Source organism: Pyrus communis, chromosome 4 (assembly GCF_963583255.1).
Source record: "Pyrus communis chromosome 4, drPyrComm1.1, whole genome shotgun sequence".
NCBI lineage: Eukaryota > Viridiplantae > Streptophyta > Magnoliopsida > Rosales > Rosaceae > Pyrus > Pyrus communis.
The window spans coordinates 18,203,460-18,224,867 of NC_084806.1; the positions used below are offsets into that span (position 1 = coordinate 18,203,460).

Below are 21,408 nucleotides of genomic sequence, written 5' to 3' on the forward strand. Positions count from 1 at the left end.
ACAATTCCAACCATCACACATCTGTTATGTAAAAGGATTCAAAATCTACCTACAAAGTAGTTCTGCTAAACTTATCCTCCACAACCCTGAACTCCATATTCTTTTTGATGAAGCAAACTTGATGGAGACTTCAGTGCCCCCAAAATATGGTATTTTCAAGCATCTTGACATATAACTTACACCGTCCATCATTTTAATGCCACCAAACAAGTTAGCAGAACTACTTTGCATCCTAAAACTTCACTAGTGTTGAAACCAGTGAAGAAAGAAGTAAAAAACGTCGATGTGATGAAATTACTCATATAAACATAAGAAACTAACATGGGATTATGTCCACAGAGTTTTAACTTATTAAGCTTAAACATATAAGGATTGACTCCCGCCTTTGGCATCACACCAAAGGTGTATTGGAATCACTCTGACAGAGAAATTGAAAAATTCCAGCATCACACCAAAGGTGCTTTGGATCAATCCAAGGTTGTTGTAGCCTTATAAACAAGCAAGAAATCCAGAATATCTTTCACTAACACTAATTTTAAAAGCAAACAAAGTAGCCTTTTTTATAGGCTAATTAGTACATGAATCTAGGAAAATCCTTATTAATATACTTAATTCTAAAGACTAATTTATGGCACTCTAATACATTACTATTGTAACGTAGAGAAACTTAAAGACAACGAACTTGCAAACATTTGTAAACTGCATTCATTACATAAGAACTAGAAAGACTTGAATTTTGTGTTTGGCTAGATTTTATGCATTGTTCTTGTCCTCCAAAAAAGAACATATGTGAAACCTTGTTGTTTGAACCTAACAAATGTTATGTACAGAACCACTCATGAAACTGCTCAAATGTTCCTCTCCGAATGTTTCCTTTTGTCCCCCCACACCCACTCTCTTTTCTCTTTTTTGGATCATGTTTCTATAGTTCTCAATCAATACTTAACAAAATAGATTAAAAATAATCCCACACAAATGACATAGCAGTTTGACCCTACAGAGAAATGGAACTTCTGGAGTGAACCTATAAGCATTTACTCTGTACTCTGTTAGTGATCTCACAACTAAAACCCACACACTAACACCAATCATAAAAGCAAAAAGTATTTACGATTGGTCCACATTCATATGCACACAAACTTGACACATCCATTCTCTCAAAAGCAGTAGCCTGAACAATTATGTATTGTTTAAGTTTACAACAATATGCGAGTTTAATCACTCAACACTAATATCTCTGCACACAAAAATTTTACACAATAAGAACTTACATTGACTACCTAACCTTCATATCTTTCACAACTTTGTTCCCTCTAGTTTCAATAATATTCAAGATTTTCTTCCATCCATAGACCTATTTCTTTCCTATGGATTCTAATTTCAATACCACTCCATTTTCTTATTTATTTTGAAACAATTGGACTGTTGTGCTTGTTACTAAACTTGTATTGTAGTTTCCTTTCCCAAAGTAATAAATAAAATAAAAAATAGTGTCGTAGAATTGAAACAATCTTTTCTCAATGAATAATGTTCTTTATGCTTCAACATGTTTAAACTTCAATCAGACTAGTTATATCATTATGCACTGAGAAAATATCAATCTGAAGCTTACGACTCATCCATAATGTGATAGAAAAGACTCTCATCCATAATGTGATAAAATATCTAAGGTATTCCAGCTGGATGAAAGTCCAATTCCTAAGTTCCCTCCATAGCACTAAATGAACTCAATAAACATAAAACCCAAACATGAAGGGAAAAAAAAAAACAACAACAGTAACACAAACACAATGATTTAAATTCCCTCGAAAATCATATGTATCTGCATTTGGTTGTGGCTTTATTCATTCAAACAACCAAATTGCACAATGCAGTTAACATAAAACCCAAACCCGAAAACAACAATAGTAACACAAATACAACGATTTAAATTCCGCAGAATCATATGTGTATGCCTTTGGTTGTGGCTTTATTCATTCAAACTACCAAATTGCACAATGCAGTTATCATAAACGGACATTTGGAAACGGGAAATATAACATGACACGAGATAAATTAGAACAAAACACAACACCTTTTATTTACTCATAATGTAGGTATTGAGTACTTCCCCTACATAGATCAGGTAACAAGATAATGAGTATTAGTTCACTATTTGGCCAAATATTAATTGTATACAAACTCTTCCTCTATTAAGAACAAGCAGTATATATAATAAGAACAGTTAAAAAATAACAAAAATAAACAAAGCCCATTACAACAAAATCACTAAAAATTAAGAAGGGATCTGTACATATGAAGTTGGAAGTAGAGGAAATGGACTAATGGATTACTGCTGCTACACAAGTGGAATGTTGGAGAAAGAGAAGCCCTTGTACCCTTTATATGCATAGTAAGCAATCTGTGTGTAATAGAATCTCGGAAGAAACAAGATCCCACCAAGTATTGCAAAAAATAACCCTGAATTTATTGAAAAAACCCACTAAAAATCAAGAGAAAAAGTTGAAAATTGAACAAAAGGGGCTTTAGGGTTGGGGTTTGTAAGGTAGATTACCGTGAGCTTTGTCGCCGCCGGCATGGTTATAGGCCATCAGGATGACGATAACAAGGCCGAGAGTGTCGGTAACGAGGAGGGCGAGGGCAAGGGCAATCTCCTTGATGGGAGGCTTGTTGTTGACTGTGTATGAGTCCTCCATCATCATGTCTTCATCTGTAATCGAAAATGCATGATCGACGTATGCCTTGGTTGATTAGATTAAGCTCTGAGAACTGGGTTATGATTTGTTTGGAATTTGGATTTGGGATTTTAGCTAAATTTTGGGTTTTGGATTTGTGAAAATTCAAAAGATTGAAGCTTTTGAGTTTTTGTAAAGGTCAAAAGGGAGAAGGGTCAGAGTTGGGGGAGAATTGAGGAAGAAGAAGAAGATGGAATGGACACGGTGATTTGTCTGCTGCTAACACGTGACATGTACGCAGTATTTGGTCGGTGTTACATTTTCCTTCTTTATTTTTTGGTACATCAAATGATGCATCATAAGTTACATTATATAATCTCGTGTCATGCTAATTTAATTCTCTATTTAAAGTACAGTTAAATAGATTTTACAGGAAATTGGACTTCATTTCCTACAAGACTTACTACAAATCGAATCTTAGAATCCAATGTTATCAACGAATTTAACTTTGGCAAGTTTACTCAACTTGAGATTTTTATCCTTATGCACTTCCCACGCGCACCAAAACATATAACGACATATATAAAGGAAAAAATAATTCTAAAAATTCTGAAAGACTAAGATGTGTACTTTTCTTTTCAAATAATAACCAAATTCAATTTGTTATTGTCATTGCTTAGTTAAGGTTCACATAAACCTAGTAATTTTTATAGGTCATAATCAGTCTCTGGTGGTTTAACACCTTTATTTGCTGCATTATACTATCCTTTTATTGCCCTTGGAAGGCACACAACAAAGTTTTGGCATGGTTGACGAAGACTGATTTCAATCCCTTATGTTAATGCTGGATCTTTTTCGGCCCACAAAATGGCATAGGTCGGGAAAGAGGCTCGAAAGCCGAACTGAAGTCAAAGAAGATTGAGAATTTCAAGGCCCAAGGGAGTTAAAAAGAAGACTTATCCGAGTGCTAAAGTCGACCGCTCGACCGCTTGCCAGCTCAGCAGCTTAGTCCAACTAAGGCTACATAAAGTACTTTCCAACCGCTAGATACATGTGGATAGTCTGACAACTTTAAGACACGAGGTTTTAGAAGCAGACCTACTTAGACACCATGCGAGCCACGTGTCAATCCACAATCAAAACCAAAAGCCTAGGACGGGACATAGAGGTAGTCAGGCTACTGCTCGGAGGAACATGGTTAGTTAACCGAAGCCGAGCAGGTCGCTCAACATGTATAACTCTAAAATGGCGTGCAATACCGACTAAGCAAACGTTTGATGGTTAAAAAGTTGTAGCACGTTATCAAGGAAAATTGTGCATTTAACACTAGAAAAAGTGAGATTAGGTTAGCCCAAGGCTTCTAGGTTCATAGAGGGCCTATATCAAAGTATGGGAACCTCTTGTAAGGGGGTTGGACGAAGTGACAAAGAAATCTAGTCTTTAGCCAAGAGTCTATTTCATTCTAGTTTTTATCACAAGCCTACCATAGGCTAATTGTTTGATTTTTTTAACTTGCAAGTTTTGAGCATTAATAGTTTGGCGCAGTCTGTAGGAAACATATACAATTTGGTTGTGTTTTCTACTTAGTTGCCTTAGCCACATTCCGGGATCGTGTTTAATTGAGCATAATAACCAACAAAATGATGAAAGATAAGGCCATTTATGGCAGGTCCAAAGCGGCTAGTTGCAAAAGAAGGCGAGAAGAGAAAACCAGGCTCGCTAGTGTGGAGGAAAATATGAGTGATATACTTGCCAGTGTTGGAGAGATGAATGATGTAAGAAACCTCATCCATGCTCAAAACACCTTGCTCTAAGAGAAGCATGTCAACTTCTTAGAGTGAATCACTCAAACCAACAAGAAGATCGATAGGACGTCCAGACTGAGAGCTGATCTTACCAATGACCCAAAACATGTAGGTCCTCCTCCTCTAAGAGACATCAGCTGTTAGGAATGATGTGAATATGCCCCTAAAGTCATAAATATGAAGCTCCGTGCAAATGAGAGTGCTTGGGGAAAAGGAGCACAAAACCACCGAACAGATAACCAAGGTGACTGATCGCAAATCCAGGAAACCGCCCAAACATAAGGAGCACCCTGACGGAGGTCATAGACAAAGAAATGAAAAATGTATATGATTGGTTAGAAGGCATAGGGAGGTCATGGGCGAGGAAATGAAAAGTGTTTAGGACCCCCAACATCATTCGTACTCTGTTTCCGAATGGTTTAGTAAACTAATTTAACAATAATTCAATTCTAATTCCTTCTTAAACCAATTACATCTCAATTCAATTTCTCCTCAATTTAATTCACCTCATTCTAATTAGGATCAGTAAACGAACCATAAATATATATTTGAGCTGCAGTGGTTCAGTTGTCAAATTAATATTTGAATTCAAAACCATTAGGAAAATGATTATTTGGAATTGGTGTTTAGAGAGATTGCGTGGGGCATTTTGGGGAAAAGAGCAGACAACTTTATCTGTTTTATAAAACTTTCATATGATGAACCTCATTGGCCCATTTTGTAGTGCAGGTTACAGATTTTGACAAACAGAAGTGACCCGACCTCTTCTGAATTGAATTACAATTGAATTTTATCTTCCGGAGAAAAGCAAAATTAGTAAATTTTGTTGGGACCCTATAAAACGATTTCCAACATATTTTTTTATTTATAGTGGTGATTCTTTGATATCTCAGAGAAATATTTTTTCTTATAATTAATTTTTAATAGAGCTCGGAAATCGGAAGGGCTAAAGAAATTTTGACACATTACGAACATAATCCAATGCCATACGTTTTTTTTAAACTTTCAACTAATGAATTCTTTTATTGAGCACGATTATCTTTATGATGCATGACTTCTTTTATTCAGCTCTGAATTCTTTTATTGAGCAATCTCCAGCCTCCATAAAACCCTTATTTACTCCAAATAAACTAGTCCTATGTCCCTATGATACATCTTATTTGTCTCCTAACCCTCCATCATCTTTGTTTAAACCTCATAAATCTTCTCTCAATACAATATCTCCGATTTCTCCTTATTCCTCAACTATCTACATCATCCTCTAACCTACCTCTGGCATCCTCCTCTGAGCCACCTTCCACATCTGCTTCAAAACCATGTCCATCATCCTCTACTGGACTTCCCATATGCTCCACTAAGCATCGTCCAATGTTTAAATCGGTTCTATCCTGGGCCTCTTCAGATGTATTAGATCAAAAGGGGAAGAAAAGTTATGTGCGTGTCGAGAAGGATTCATTACCTATATTCGCAATTCCTAATGATATGAAAGATTTGATCAAGAATGGCATTATGCCGAAGGTTCTAAACCAGCCTCTGACTCCCACCACATATAAGGATTACTTCACTACTGTCTTATATGTTGAAGAGTTCTACTATAAGGTATTTTTCGTAATGCCTTTTTCCTCTTAACTTGTAATTTATGAAAACTATGACCGATATCTAAGAGTCTGTTTGGTATTCTACTTGAATCCAACTTTTTAAATTCAAAAACAATTTTCAAGTTTTAGACCTTAAAAACTTGTTTGGTAGTACTCTTTTAAAAAACTAAACTCAAGATTAACTCAAAAATATAGTATATTCTCTAAAAATGTAAAAAGTTAGTTTTTAGAGTTTTTAAACTTAAACTAACTCCTTTCTTTTCTCTCCCTCCTCCCCTCTCACTCCAAATCTATCTCTCTTTTCTTCTTTCTCTCCTTTTTTTTTTTTTTTTTTTTTTTTTTTTTTAACCTTTTTCGTCTCTCCTCCAATCCACTATCTTCATTCTCTCGGTACTTTCTCTCACTCCTCTTGATAGGAGCATATTTATGCGACTTAGTTAGCTTGTTTTCTTGCATTTACATAGTTAGTTTCAATTTATTATAGTGATTTAAGCTATTTTCGTGTGTTTGTAGGTTTAAATGACAAAGTTGGCAAGAAAGTGCAATTTGGAGCATTTTAGAGCAGTTTTGGGCTTGGAATGGATAGCACAAGTATGGAGCAAGGTGGATGGACGAATTTGAAGTTCAAGAGAGGCTAGGAACATGCTACAAATCTAGAAGAATTAAATCAAAGACTTGGAAGATAAGGAATCAGCTAGAAACATGGAACATTATCCAAATTACCTTATCTTATCCAATCTTATCTTATCTTATCCTATCCTAATCTTTTGCTACCTTAATTCTAGCTGCAAATAGGACTCCTTTTCACATTAAATTACCTAAATATCAAGTTCTAGAAGCCCTATTTTTGTGCCCTGAGTTTATTCCACATGTAACCCTTCTAAAAGTTCGAGAATCTGCCACAAGGACCATTCCTTGTTCTCCTTGGAATTTGATTGAAAGTGTCCTTGTTCTTTGGTGATTTAGAGTCCTAATTCCTCTCCTTTTTAGCCCAATTTTGTGCCTTCCCTTCACCCTATAAATACATGATGCTGCAACATTCATAAACCACCACCCTCTACCACAAATTCACATCACACCATCCACCACACCTCAAGAGCCTAAAATTCAGAAAATCCCCATTGTGTCGCAGCAAGGAAGGAAGGAAGAGCCACCTAGAGTGTTTCTAGGTGTATTCTATCTTTGTTTTCAATGTTTAAGTTTAATTATCTTTGTTTTGAGAACATGAGGAGCTAAACTTGTTTTAGCTAGAGGAGACTTTGAAACCATGATTATATTTGCAATATGAATTGATTACTTTCAGTTGTGATTTCATAAATTGTGAATGCAATTTACTTAACCGTTTGATTAAGAACTTATTCTTGCGTGTTGATTAAAAGGGCCCGCTTAGTTTGCATGCATGAATTTGATGCTAAAATATAAGGGAATTTCATCTAATCGTTATGAACTTATATTTATAAGTAGTGGAGGTTGCTAGTCACAATTGTGTTAAGTAAATTCCTGGCAAGAGTATCATGCTTTTCATAGTTACAAAAGCCTTATCAATGCTTATGATTTTCACAAAGCTTAATGATCTTTGATTGTATCTCTATTATGCTATTCATTTAGGGAACTATTGAAGAATAATTTGGTTGCCGATGCATATTCCATCCAATTCATTGAGTTAAGGAAAATCTGAGGGTTAATTAGTGATGTTCATGGTTAATCTGGGGTGTTGAGGTTCATGGTTTATTTGAAAAGCAACTGGAAATCAATTTGTATGCAAGTATGTCATGTGTGGAGAAGGACCCTCTAGCTGGCTTATCACCCATAATTTTCCCTAATTTCGTCCAATTTGTTTAGAGTCTTTAGATTCTGTTTGTTTTTATCTTAATTTCGTCAAAAATCCAATCCCCTTTACTTGGTTGTGTCTTTTAGTTAGAATCTGTCCAAATTTATGTTTTTAAGTGTTATGAGTCAAAGTTAAGTTAGAATTCGTCCAAATCACCCTTTAGAGTCTAGTTTGAGTCTATTTGATTGTTTTGTGCTGTTTTGAGTCTTTTTAATTTGTTTTGAGTCATATAAGTCTAGTTAAGTGTTTTTAAGTTTAGTTTTGTATTTTTAAGTCAGTTTAGAGTAGATTAGCATCCTTCTAATCCCTGGCCTAAAACGATCCCTACTTTCATATACTACAATCATATGGTTTTAATTTGTGTGCTATCTTTTATCACATCAAATTTTGGTGCCGTTGCCGGGGATTAGTAAAATTGCTAATCACTCTGTTTGTTTGTTTATTTTTTCTTTTGATATTTGATTTAGTTTTATTTCTTTGATTAAAGGTATTAGAGAAGCAAGACATGACAATTGCTAATCTTCAAGCTCAAATAGCGAATCTTAATTCTCAGTTGTCACAGTATGTCGAAGGGTCCACAATGCAAAGTGTCCCTACATTTGATTCTTCTTATAGGCAAGAACATCAAGCAAATCAATGTCCACAAAGAGGTTGGAAGAATGTCAATACCTGGGATTTTCACGATCATAATCAATCAGGGAACTATTTGTTTTCCAACATGTACAATTCAAATTGGAGTGATCATTCAAACTCTATGTGGTGGGAATCTCAACAAGTTCAACACGAAGGATATTGGCAGCCATATAAGGAGTTTTATTTAAGACCTATGCAGCCACCACAACCTCATATACGATATGCCCAACCAAACTCAGGTTCGTCAATAGATTGTGCTCAAATTCTTGATGAATTAATTTCTTTGGTGCAGGGCTCACAAAATCAAACCAAGGAAGCTCAACAAGGAGAATATTAGTAGCCATATGAGGAGTTCTATACAACGCCTATGTAGCCACCACAGCCTCTCCCACAACAATCCCAACCAAATTCAGGTTCGTCATTGGATTATGATAAAATTTTTCCAATACTAACTTCTTTGGCACATGAAGTATGAAATCAAACCAAGAAATTACAAAATCAAGCCCAAGTGATGAGCGAATTAAAGAATCAAATGGGAGAAATCGTGGAATTCATGGGGCAAATGCAAGAACAAAGTGAACTATCTGATTGAACTGTTGAAATTGCTGAAGCTATCACCTTGGAAAGTGGCATGGAGGTTGGAGATGAACCCAAGACGTCCAAACCAAGCCAAAACATGGATGAACAACTGTTGCTCGATAAAGAAGAGGATAACAAGGCCACGGCAAGGGAAGAACCACCCTTGCCGTAGCCCCATATGCCCTCTATGCCATCCACTACAACCAAGGTAAGCCCAAATTCAATTCGTCTTATCCCCCTTCCACCAAATGTCCCTATTCCTTGCAGGATCATGCAATCCAAGGAAGAAAAGGGTGAGAAAGGCATCTTTGAAACCTTTCCAAAGAATCAAGAGCAAGAAGTGGCTGGGGAATGTCTAGAATTCATCAAAGATGATATACTTGAGACAACAATTCCCAAAGAAGTTGGATTTTATGACACAGGACAAGTCATAACTCTCAAAACACCAAATCTGGTTGAATTTTCTAGTCCTACAACTTTTGAAGGGGTGTTTATTCTTGAGTTCATGTTGGAGCACACAAGTAAGCCACCTTCTCGAATTTCAATTTTGCTTTATACTAATATGTTGTTAATGATTCAGGCACCCACTCTAGAATTTAAACCATTACTGGATCATTTCAAGTATCACCTCCCATTCAAAGATCAATTCCATGCCATGGGACCTAGGGGAGCATAAAAGGAGGTATCGTTCAACTGGAAGATGTTAAAGCAAGCGCTTCTTGGGAGGCAACCCATGCGTTCAAATAAAGAAAACCTAGGAATCTCCGGCTCCATAACCAGATTTGCTTTCCTAAACCATGCTCTTTATTGCTTTTACTTTGCCATGATTGTCATGATTGTTAGTTGTGTTGTTTGATTGTTTGCATGTGAGTCTTTGTTTGAAACATTGAGGACAATGTTTGGTTTAAGTGTTGGGGGGTGGGGGGTGTAAATGAAGTGTTTTTCATGAAAATTCGTTGGATTTTATCACCTATCACTTCTAAAGTTGTTACTCACTGTTTTAAGTGTTTTTAGTGTGTTTTGAAGTGTTTTTATGTGTCTTAAATAGAAAATCCGAAAATTTGAAAAAAAAATCGAAAAAGAGTTTTGAAAAACCCAAAAAGAGTCGTTTTTGTGTGTTTGTTTGTGTCTTAGGGTATCTTCCAACACAATGATGAGGATTTGGTTTTTAATTGCATGACTGTTAAGGAAAGTGACAAACTTGGATGGAAGTTTGATATGCTCTTTGGTTTATGCTTAGTTGTAGTTGTCATTTACGAATTCACATGTAATCACAAAAAGAAAAAAAATCAGTTTTTGTAACATGCTTAAATGAAGAAACTTAAACTAACACTACAACCCTGAGAGACTTGAGCCTGAACTTTATTGGGAGAGTTATTAATCTTGATGATTTTGTTTTCTAAAGTCGTTGCATGATCTCATTATTCTTTGCTTGGTTTCTACTTAGAATGGGTTTCATCACTATAGTTCTAAATACTAGAACTCATGCCCATTTCATTCAAAGCATGATATTGATTGCATAACATACAATAAGATGAAGTTGTTTTAGTTAAACCAGAGCCAAAAAGCCTTACCCTATGCATATGTATTGTAGGTTTAACCCCTTTGAGCCTTAGTTAGCCTTTTTTCTTTGTTAACCACATTATCCTTACCTAGCCTAGAATAGGATTATCTATACCCTTGTTCTTAAAGAATAGTGGAGCATGACTTAGAGGGAATTCCTTTTGATCTACAATTTGTAGAAAAACAAATGTGGGGAAAGGATTTTTCATTGGAATTCTATGAAGGAGTATGTTTTGTGTGCCAAAGAAGAAGAATAGGGCACAGGAAGAAAAAAAGGTGAAAAAGAAAAAAAGAAGAAGAAAAAGTTGAGAAAAGAAAGAAAAAGAGTTGAGAAATAAGTGAGAATGAACTCGCAAGTATTGGTTGTTGAAGAAAGGATCCAAAAGTTTCTAAGTGTTTATTTCATTACTTTGCTTACTATTGCTTTAAGAACTTTTGTTTATCCTCACCTTTCTTTGTTAGCCAATACCTTAGCCCTGTTACAACCCTTTGACATCAATCTTGATTGTTATGTGTTTCAATATGTGGAGTTTAAAATTTGTAAGAGCATATGGTATCCCTGGTTCTCACGTCTAAGTAGTGGCATTCCATTCTTGAGATCATATATATACATGTTAATAATTCCAGAAAGTGTCTTCTTTGATTATACATATGTGAGTATTAGTCTACATGTTTACATCAATCTTCTCACATATACTTAGTGTAGGGAGTGTAGTTAGAAAATCTGTGTGAAAATAGAGAGTATATCCGGTGAGGAATTGAGGAAATCTCTAAGGCATGTTACTAAATTCAAAATGTTGTTTTAATTGATTAAATGCGAGCTAGTGAGTGGTGACTATGGTTAAGTATATGCTAAAGGGTAGAGATAGCTAAAATCTGTGGGAGTAGTGATTTTTAACATGTCATGTTGCATTGGAAATCCCTAAGGTAAATGTTGGAAGGTCTAGATTATGTTTTGTTTGTTTTGTTTTGCTCGGGGACTAGCAAAAGCTAAGTGTGGGGGAATTTGGTAGGAGCATATTTATGAGACTTAGTTAGCTTGTTTTCTTGCATTTACATAGTTAGTTTCAATTTATTATAGTGATTTAAGCTATTTTCGTGTGTTTGTAGGTTTAAATGACAAAGTTGGTAAGAAAGTGCAATTTGGAGCATTTTAGAGCAGTTTTGGGCTTGGAATGGATAGCACAAGTATGAAGCAAGGTGGATGGACGAATTTGAAGTTCAAGAAAGGCTAGGAACATGCTACAAATCTAGAAGAATTAAATCAAAGACTTGGAAGATAAGGAATCAGCTAGAAACATGGAACATTATCCAAATTACCTTATCTTATCCAAACCTTATCCAATCTTATCTTATCTTATCCTATCCTAATCTTTTGCTACCTTAATTCTATCTACAAATAGGACTCCTTTTCACATTAAATCACCTAAATATTAGGCTCTAGAAGCCCTATTTTCGTGCCCTGAGTTTATTCCACATGTAACCTTTTTAGAAGTTCTAGAATTTGCCACAAGGACCATCCCTTGTCCTCCTTGGAATCTGATTGAAAGTGTCCTTATTCTTTGATGATTTAGAGTCCTAATTCCTCTCCTTTTCAGCCCAATTTCGTGCCTTCCCTTCACCCTATAAATACATGATGCCGCAACACTCATAAACCACCACCCTCTACCACAAATTCACACCACACCATCCACCACACCTCAAGAGCCTAAAATTCAAAAAATCCCCATTATGCCGTAGCAAGGAAGGAAGGAAGAGCCACCTAGAGTGTTTCTAGGTGTATTCTATCATTGTTTTCAATGTTTAAGTTTAATTATATTTGTTTTGCGAACATGAGGAGCTAAACTTGTTTTAGCTAGAGGAGACTTTGAAACCATAATTATATTTGCAATATGAATTGATTACTTTCAATTGTGATTTCATAAATTGTGAATGCAATTTACTTAACTGTTTGATTAAGAACTTATTCTTGTGTGTTGATTAAGAAGGCCTGCTTAGTTTGCATGCATGAATTTGATTCTAAAATGTAAGGGAATTTCACCTAATCGTTATGAACTTATATTTATAAGTAGTGGAGGTTGCTAGTCATAATCGTGTTAAGTAAATTCCTGGCAAGAGTATCATGCTTTTCATAGTTACGAATGCCTTGTCAATGCGTATGATTTTCACAAAGCTTAATGATCTTTGATTGTATCTCTATTATGCTGTTCATGTAGGGAACTATTGAAGAATAATTTGGCTCCGATGCGTATTCCATCTAATTCAATGAGTTAAGGAAAATTTAAGGGTTAATTAGTGCTGTTCACGGTTAATCTGGGGTGTTGAGATTCATGGTTTATTGGAAAAGCAATTGGAAATCAATTTGTATGCAAGTGTGTCATGTGTGAAGAAGGACCCTCTAGCTAGCTTATCACCCATAGTTTTCCCTAATTTCGTCCAATGTGTTTAAAGTCTTTAGATTCTGTTTGTTTTTATCTTAATTTCGTCAAAAATCCAATCCCCTTTACTTGGTTGTGTCTTTTAGTTAGAATCTGTCCAAATTTATGTTTTTAAGTGTTATGAGTCAAAGTTAAGTTAGAATTCGTCCAAATCACCCTTTAGAGTCTAGTTTGAGTCCATTTGATTGTTTTGTGCTGTTTTGAGTCTTTTTAGTTTGTTTTGAGTCATGTAAGTCTAGTTAAGTGTTTTTAAGTTTAGTTTTGTGTTTTTAAGTCATTTTAGAGTAGATTAGCATCCCTTCTAATCCCCGGCCTAAAACGATCCCTACTTTCATATACTACAATCATAGGGTTTTAATTTGTTTGCTATCTTTTATCACATCACATCTTCCTTGCTATCTAGTCCGATCCTCTCTCTTCATTCTCTTTCCTTCAATCATCTCTTACTTTATTTCCTCCTCTCTCCTCTTTCTCCCTCTCCTATGATCCCCTCTTTTTAGATCTCTTTGTCTAGTTTAAGTCGTAAGATTTAAAAAATTTAAATCGCAAACCAATCAAGTTTTTGAGTTTTAAAGAAAATTGTTTTCAAAAAATGTTCTTAAAAAATGTTTTAAGAAATGATAAGAAATTTCAATTGGATACCAAATAGGCCCTAACCTTTTACTTAAGAAAATTTTGAAAGATATGAGGGGTACTATCTTCTTATAAAGTCTCGTTAAGTTGTGCTCATAGTATTATTGTTGTCATTGGTTGGTCTTACGAATTATAGATCATAGGGTGTTATGATAGATACAACTTTAACATTGTTAATTTTTTATATGCTTTGCATCCTTGCAATGAAGTAAAATTCATGCTTTTCTTTGAAACAGAAATGGCCTCATTTCGATTTGGAGAATGTCATTGTGGAGTTGCACCAAATAACAATTTAAAAAAACCAGACAGGGAAGAGAAAACCTTTTTAGCATTTGATATGGCCTATTTTCCTGCGAATCACCCATTTCTTTTGTCGAGGGACTTGGTCTATGTACGACCATTAGGGACAAACGGTGACCTTGACTAGTTTCGTTGACAAAAATACTACTGTTATAGTTACTGGTGAAACAAGAAACCGTTCGCCTTCGGTTTGAGCTGACATCGAAAGTAAAAAAGGACTAAAGATTTCACTATTTGAAAGACTTTCCAATCCAGTGCCATGTTGTGTAGAAGCCTCCGTTCAGTGTGTTGGATTTGGCATTAAATCAACAAACCTAAACTAAAAAGGATTAGGATATCTTAGACGTAAGATATTTGGATTTGTGTTTCCTAGTTGGTTTGGGATTTGGTTTTAGTATAGGATTTGGTTTCCTATATTCTAGGGATTTTGTGTAAACCTATGACATATATTAATATAAATAGATGGATGTGGGATAGAGTTTTGTGTGTGAAAGTTGTGAGAAGCATAAGTTTGTATACTTGAGAACACTTTGTGTTTGTGAGTTATCTTGTATTTGTTGGTAATCAATAAAGCTTCCATTGTTAGAGAGGTACTCTTATATTGGAGGAACTCTGAAATCGTTGTGTTTTGTTTATTACTTTATTGTTTATTGGTTTAGTTTATAACAAGTGGTATCCGAGCTTAGGTTATTACATGGGTTGTGACTATCAAGCAATTACGATGACTGGTGATTCTACCAGTGGTGATGATGTTGAAGAAAAGTCTGGCACTAGTCAAACCAAGACGAAGGTTTAGAGTGATAGGTTTGAAATTGAGAAATTGGATAGAACAAACAACTTTGCTATATGGCAATGTGAGGTTTGAGATATCTTGATACAACAAGGTTTGGTTATTGTGTCAGGAGACATGCCGTTTTCGATGAAAAAAAGAAGAATGGGAAAGATTGAATGCTCATGCATGTTCTACAATTCGGCTATGCTTAGGAAATCAACAGAAGTATGATGTGATGAACATAACTTCTACGAAGGAATTGTGGGCTGCATTGGAGACAAAATATATAAAGAAGAGTGCAGAGAATCGACTGCATCTCAAGAGCAAGTTGTATAGGTTCCAATACAAAGAGGGCACGAATATGATTGGCCATCTAGAAGAGTTTAACAAGCTTCTAGCTGAACTGGCAAATCTTGAAGAGATAATCAAAGATGAAGACAAGGCCTTGATCCTGATGAACTCATTGCCTGAATCCTATGAGCCTTTCGTGACTACTTGGATTTATGGCAAGGAGATACTTAAGTATGGTGAAATCTCAAGTGCTCTTATGAATCATGAGGTGAGACACCTTGACAGGCAAGAAAGTAATAACTCTGAAGCTTTGATGGTGAGAGGGAGATCGAAAGAAAAGAAAGGTTCGTACAAGAAAAATAGTAGGTCTTATACTAGAGAAGTCTCAAAGAATAGGAAATTTTTGGACAAAGATGAATGTGCTTTTTGTAATGAAAAATGACACTGGAAAAATGATGACTCAGAAACAAATATGGTTGAAGTTGAGGATGAGGAATTTGTCTTTGCCCTAATTGCATCGAGCACTGTGGATTATATGAAAGAATGGGTGCTCGACATAGGTTGTACCCATCACATCACTTCTCAAAGGCATTGGTTTTCAAGCTTCAAAGTTATAAATGGAACTATGTATATGGGAGATGATAATACATGTACAACTCAAGGAATTGGAAGCTTCAGGATCAAGCATCATGATTGTATGATTTAAGAATTGCATGGTGTAACATACATCGCAAATTTGAAGAAAAAATTGATCTCACTAGGCACTCTCGAGTCACAAGGCTACAAGTTTTACTCTGATAACAACGTGCTCAAAGTTGCTAGAGGAGCACTTGTCATAATGAAAAGGCCTCAGAATGGCTTACTTTATATGTTACAAGGAAAATCTTTGTAAAATGGAGTCGATACGGTAGCTAATGAACTGCAAAGTGATAAAAGTGACTTGTTTGCATTATGGCACATGAGGTTGGGATATGTAGGAGAAAAAACATTGCAAAGATAGAGTTATGTGAGCACTGCGTTCTTGGCAAACAAACAAAGGTGAAATTTAGCTTAGCTGTTAATCAAACGAAAGGGATTTTGGACTATGTTCACTCTGATGTTTGGCGTCTGCAAAGAATGCTTCTTTAGGTGGAAAAAACATGTTTTGTATCTTTTATTGATGTCTACCCTTATATATCATGGATATATATGATGAAACGAAAGGACGAGGTTCTTAACATCTTCCTGGAATGGAAGAACATGGTGGAGAACAAGACTGGAAAGAAGATTAAGATACTAAGAAGTGACAATGGAGGAGAATATACCTCTAATCCTTTCTTCAAAGTGTGTAAAAAAGAATGGATTACTCGGCATTTCTGTGTTAGACATACTCCACAGCAGAATGAGATTGCAGAGAGACTAAATAGGACCTTGCTTGAGAAAGTTCGTTGCATGCTATCTCAAGCTAAGATGCCAAAGAGATTTTGGGCAGAAACTTTGAGATATGCATGTCATATGCTTAATCAACTACCATCAATAACATTGGAGGGTAGAACACCCATTGAAGTGTGGTCTAGAGAACCATTTCAGGACTACGATAAGTTACGAGTGTTTGGATACAATGCCTGCTTTCATGTGAAGGAAAACAAATTGGATCTACGAGCCAAGAAAACTGTCTTTATGGGATTCAATAGTGGTGTGAAAGGCTTCAAACTTTGGTGTCCCGAGTTGAACAAGATTATAGTAAGTAGAGATGTGATATTCGATGAAAATCACATGAAATTGAAGGAAGATGTTCAGATGGTGGAGCTTGGGAAATAAGTAATTGTGAATTCACAGCCAAGTAAGGAAATTGTGGAAGAAGAAAGACAATGTGATCAACTTGAACATGAAGAGAGTGATCACGAAGAAGAAACACCATCAGAAGAACTAAAGATACAGGATGATTGCATAGCCAAAAGGAAGGGAAAAAAAAGCATATCCTTACCTGCGAGATATAAAGATTGCATGGCCTACAAGGTACATGCATTGCTAGTAATTGAGGCTAAAATTCCCACTAATTTTGAAGAAGCAGTAAATAGTGAAGAAGAGAGCATTTCATCGTCCATTGCATCATGTAGGCCATGCAATGGATGATGAAATGCTATCCCTTCACAAGAATAAGACTTGGGAATTGGTGAAGCTGCCTATGTTGGAAACGTGCCCTAAAGTCAATCATATGATGATACTTTATGGAGATTTCACATGTTAAACTAATCTAGTTTAATTTACAAGGCAAATATAATTGTTTAAAGTCGTCTCATATAAATGTCATATGCTTAAACGATAAGTCCAAGGAATATGTAATTGGGAGAATGTGATCTAAAGAAGTTAGATTCATAAGACCATTCTTTTTCGTATACATATCCTAAATGTTCCTGATCATAGGATTGCCAATTGGGCATTGACAGTCCGTTAAGATCAACATGTGTTATGTCTTTTCTTAAAGAGAGTGACTGGTCTCGAGTCATTGGTGTGACGGACACCAAGACAAGTATGTAGGTGCTCAATAGAGAATGAGTCCACTGAACATGATCAACGAGGAGTTCTCATACTCATGTCACATGAGAACTCATGGTTGGGATAATGCAAAGTAGTCCTTTGACTTGAGCCATCATAGTTGTTTTGTGTTTAAGTCCTTAATCTTTGACTATGTCAAAGTCACTCCATCAGAGGGTGTCCACGAACCACTTAGCCACGGAGGCAAGTAAATGAGCAACAAAGGATATCTAGCCTTCAAACTGTTTGAGGGAGAATACTTTATGATATGATTAAGAATCTCTGGCCAGAGCATGAATGAGATTTAGAAAGTCGTTCTAAATCACATTCAAGGTAATCATATAAGGAAAAGAATCACATTGGATAGTAAACATGAATAAACTATCAATCTAAACAATGTGGCCAAGAGTATTGTGTTAGAGAAAGACCGTATTGCATTGTGAATAGGTCATCCACCTCTTCTAATTAGCTTGGGTAGCCATGATATACTGTTAGATGTCACTCATGGTTTGTGGAAACCCTAAAGGTGTATAATAACTAAAGGGAGAATTGAAAATATGGTTCAATTCACAATCAATTTGAAGAGTTCTAATCGCCCATTGCCTCGCTAAAAGGAACCTAATGGATCATACACCGTGTAAGGTAAAAATTGAAGAAAAACGGAGATGAGTAAGGATAATTAAATGGTTTAATTATTTATGGCTAGGATTAATTAATACGTTAATTAATCAAACAAATATGTTCGTTATAGACCTCGGGTTGGTTTTGGACCGTAAGGTCTAATGTGATTTGAATGTCAAGTCCAATAACTCAAGTTGTATGACAACTTGAAACACAAAGGGCCTCAAAGCCCAAAGAACCCAATATGGCCAACCATAAGAGTGTGGGGTAGTGAACTTGGCTTAATTGCAAGTTTGCCACTCCATTATTAGGTGGTATAAAGGCAACTTTATAGCCATTTCATCCTTAGGGTTTTTCTTGGGAGAAAAGATGAGAACACAAAGCTCTCTTGACTCTCTAGGAGGCCGGCCACCTTGGAAGAGATTACTAGCATATATCTCTTCCTAGGTCACTCATCTCTTCATCAATGCTCTCCTTGGTGTGGAGACTTAGAGGTTCTCTATTTTGGGAACTGGGAGAATCTATTCATCCATCCTCCCTCAAGAAAACCATAGAGCTAAGAAGTAAGGAATGAACACCCTCTTTCTTGGGTGATTAGCCTTTGCTTATGCAAAGAGTAATCAACAAAGGTATAAGATTTCTCAACTCACTTTGTTTTGAGTTGAGCCTTGGTTCACCATAACTACTAGGCTTTGAATTTCATGGGTTATGTTTTGTTTTTGAGTGCATACAAGCATGATTCCGCCTTTTAATTGTTAATAGCATGCATAGATGTTGCATAAATGAACTAGTTTTCACAAATATTTCCTTCAGCCTAGAGGAATGAAAGCAATTGGCTGCAAATGGGTTTATGCAAAGAAGGATGGAAGGGATGACAAGAGCTTGGTAAGATTTAAAGCTAGACTATTGGCTAAAGGATATGCTCAGAATGAGGGAACAGATTACAATGATATTTTTTTCTCCTATGGTTAAACATTCCTCCATTCAAATATTGCTTGCCCTAGTTGCACAATTCAACCTTGAATTGGTACAACTAGAAGTGAAGACTGCATTCCTTCATGGTAATTTAGATGAAGAGATTTATATGAGACAACCCGAGGGGTATCAAGTGAAGGGCAAAGAAAGATTGGTTTGTAAGCTTAGAAAATCTCTTTATGGTTTGAAGCAGTCGCCTAGGTAGTGGTATTTAAGATTTGACAAGTTTATAAAGGGTTATGACTATACAAGAAGTCACTAAGATCACTATGTTTATCACAAGAAGTTGAAAGATGGTTCGTTCGTGTACTTGTTAATCTATGTGGATGACATACGCATAGCCTCAAGCAATATTTTAGAGATAGAAAAGTTGAAGGAGCAAATGAGAAGGAGTTCGAAATGAAGGATCTTGGTGAAGCCAAGAGAATATTGAGAATGGAGCTCACAAGGGATAGATAAAAAGGTTTGGTGTGTTTATCTCATAAGCAATATCTTGAGAAGTTGTTACAAATGTTTGGAGTAACAAAAGACACTAAGCCTGTAAGAACTCTATTAGGTGCTCACTTCAAGTTAAGCAGTCAACAATGTCCCAAAACTGATGAAGAAAAGATGAAGATGGATGATATTCCATATGCTAATTTGGTTGGAGGATTAATGTATGCTATGGTGTGTACTCGTCCTGATATAGCACACACAACTGGAATTGTTAGTAGATTCATGCATAATCCTGGAAGAGAGCATTGGAATGCTGCTAAGTAGATACTAAGGTATTTACATGAAACAAGGGACAAACATATTTGTTTTGAAAGATGTGATGAAGGAATTGATAAGTTCTCAATGAGGTATGTGGACTCAGACTTTGCTGGAGACTTAGACAAGAAAAGATCGACGACTGGTATGTGTTTACTATGGCAAAGGGTCCTATATGCTGAAGATCAATATTACAACCAACGGTGGTACTATCAACCACAGAAGTAGAATACATGGCGATCGCTGAAGCTATCAAAGAAGCAATGTGGACTCTGAGGTTGTTAGGAGATTTAGGTGTAGAGCAACATAAGTTGGATGTATATTGTGACAGCCAAAGTACCTATATTTGGCCAGATATCAGGTACATCATGCTAGGACTAAGCACATTGATGTACGATATGATTTTGTGAGAGAAGTGAGAGCTAAAGGTGAGATTCGTCTAAAAAAGGTTGCTACAGAAGATAATCTAGCTAATATGTTGACAAAATTGGTTAATACAACTAAGTTCAAGCACTGTTTGGATTTGGTGCAATTGAAGCAAGTTTGATCTTGCGATATGGTGGAGCAATGGAAGTTGTTTGATGCCTCATTATGGATTTCATGCCAAGGTGGAGATTGTTGGATTTGGCACTAAATCAACATGCCTAAACTAAAAAGGATTAGGATATCTTCGACGCAAAATATTTGGATTTGTGTTTCCTAGTTGGTTTGGGATTTGGTTTTAGTATAGGATTTGGTTTCCTATATTCTAAGGACTTTGTGCAAATCTATGACATCTATTAGTATAAATAGATGAATGTGGGATAGAGTTTTGTGTGTGAAAGTTGTGAGAGGCATAAGTTTGTATACTTGAGAACACTTTGTGTTTGTGAGTTATCTTGTATTTGTTGGTAATCAATAAAGCTTCCGTTGTTAGAGAGGTACTCTTGTATTGGAAGAACTCTGAAATTGTTGTGTTTTGTTTATTGCTTGATTTTTTTCTTGGTTTAGTTTATAACACAGTGTTCATCACACAATTGGAGCATTATCAACAGTAACCCTCATTGAAAACCTACAAGCAACGTTTTGATTTTGTTCCATCGAATGTATATGCATATTTTATATTACAAATGTGTGTGTATGTATTATTGTACTTACGCTCATCTTGATGTTCTGTGGATGGTTCTTGTGCATTAAGATTAAAACCATTTTCTTAGATTATCCAATACTCCAAAGCACGGTAAAATTTTTGTTATGAGATGTCATTTGACTGTTTGGGTTAAGAAAGTATAGCAATAGAAGCTTCATCTTTCAAAAAAGAAATGGTGCACTTTAAACATGAATGGGGAAACAACTCGGGCATCCTCATGCACAAACTGTGTGTGGTTCCCACTTACCACCATAAGGAAAATGTGGTAATCTTCCAGACCCACTTTTGGAAGATTCGT

The 21,408-nt window shown here is 35.8% G+C and overlaps 1 protein-coding gene across 1 annotated transcript; it reads right to left on the reverse strand.

The window, feature by feature from the left end:
* Positions 1-2,055: 2,055 nt before the first annotated feature.
* Positions 2,056-5,826, reverse strand: LOC137732807 (uncharacterized). Its single transcript, XM_068472075.1, has 3 exons — positions 5,751-5,826; positions 2,555-2,749; positions 2,056-2,460 (listed from the first exon to the last, which is right to left on the reverse strand). Exons 1-3 carry the CDS (start codon positions 5,824-5,826, stop codon positions 2,339-2,341), a joined length of 393 nt encoding a protein of 130 aa, XP_068328176.1. The 3' UTR covers positions 2,056-2,338.
* Positions 5,827-21,408: the final 15,582 nt, after the last annotated feature.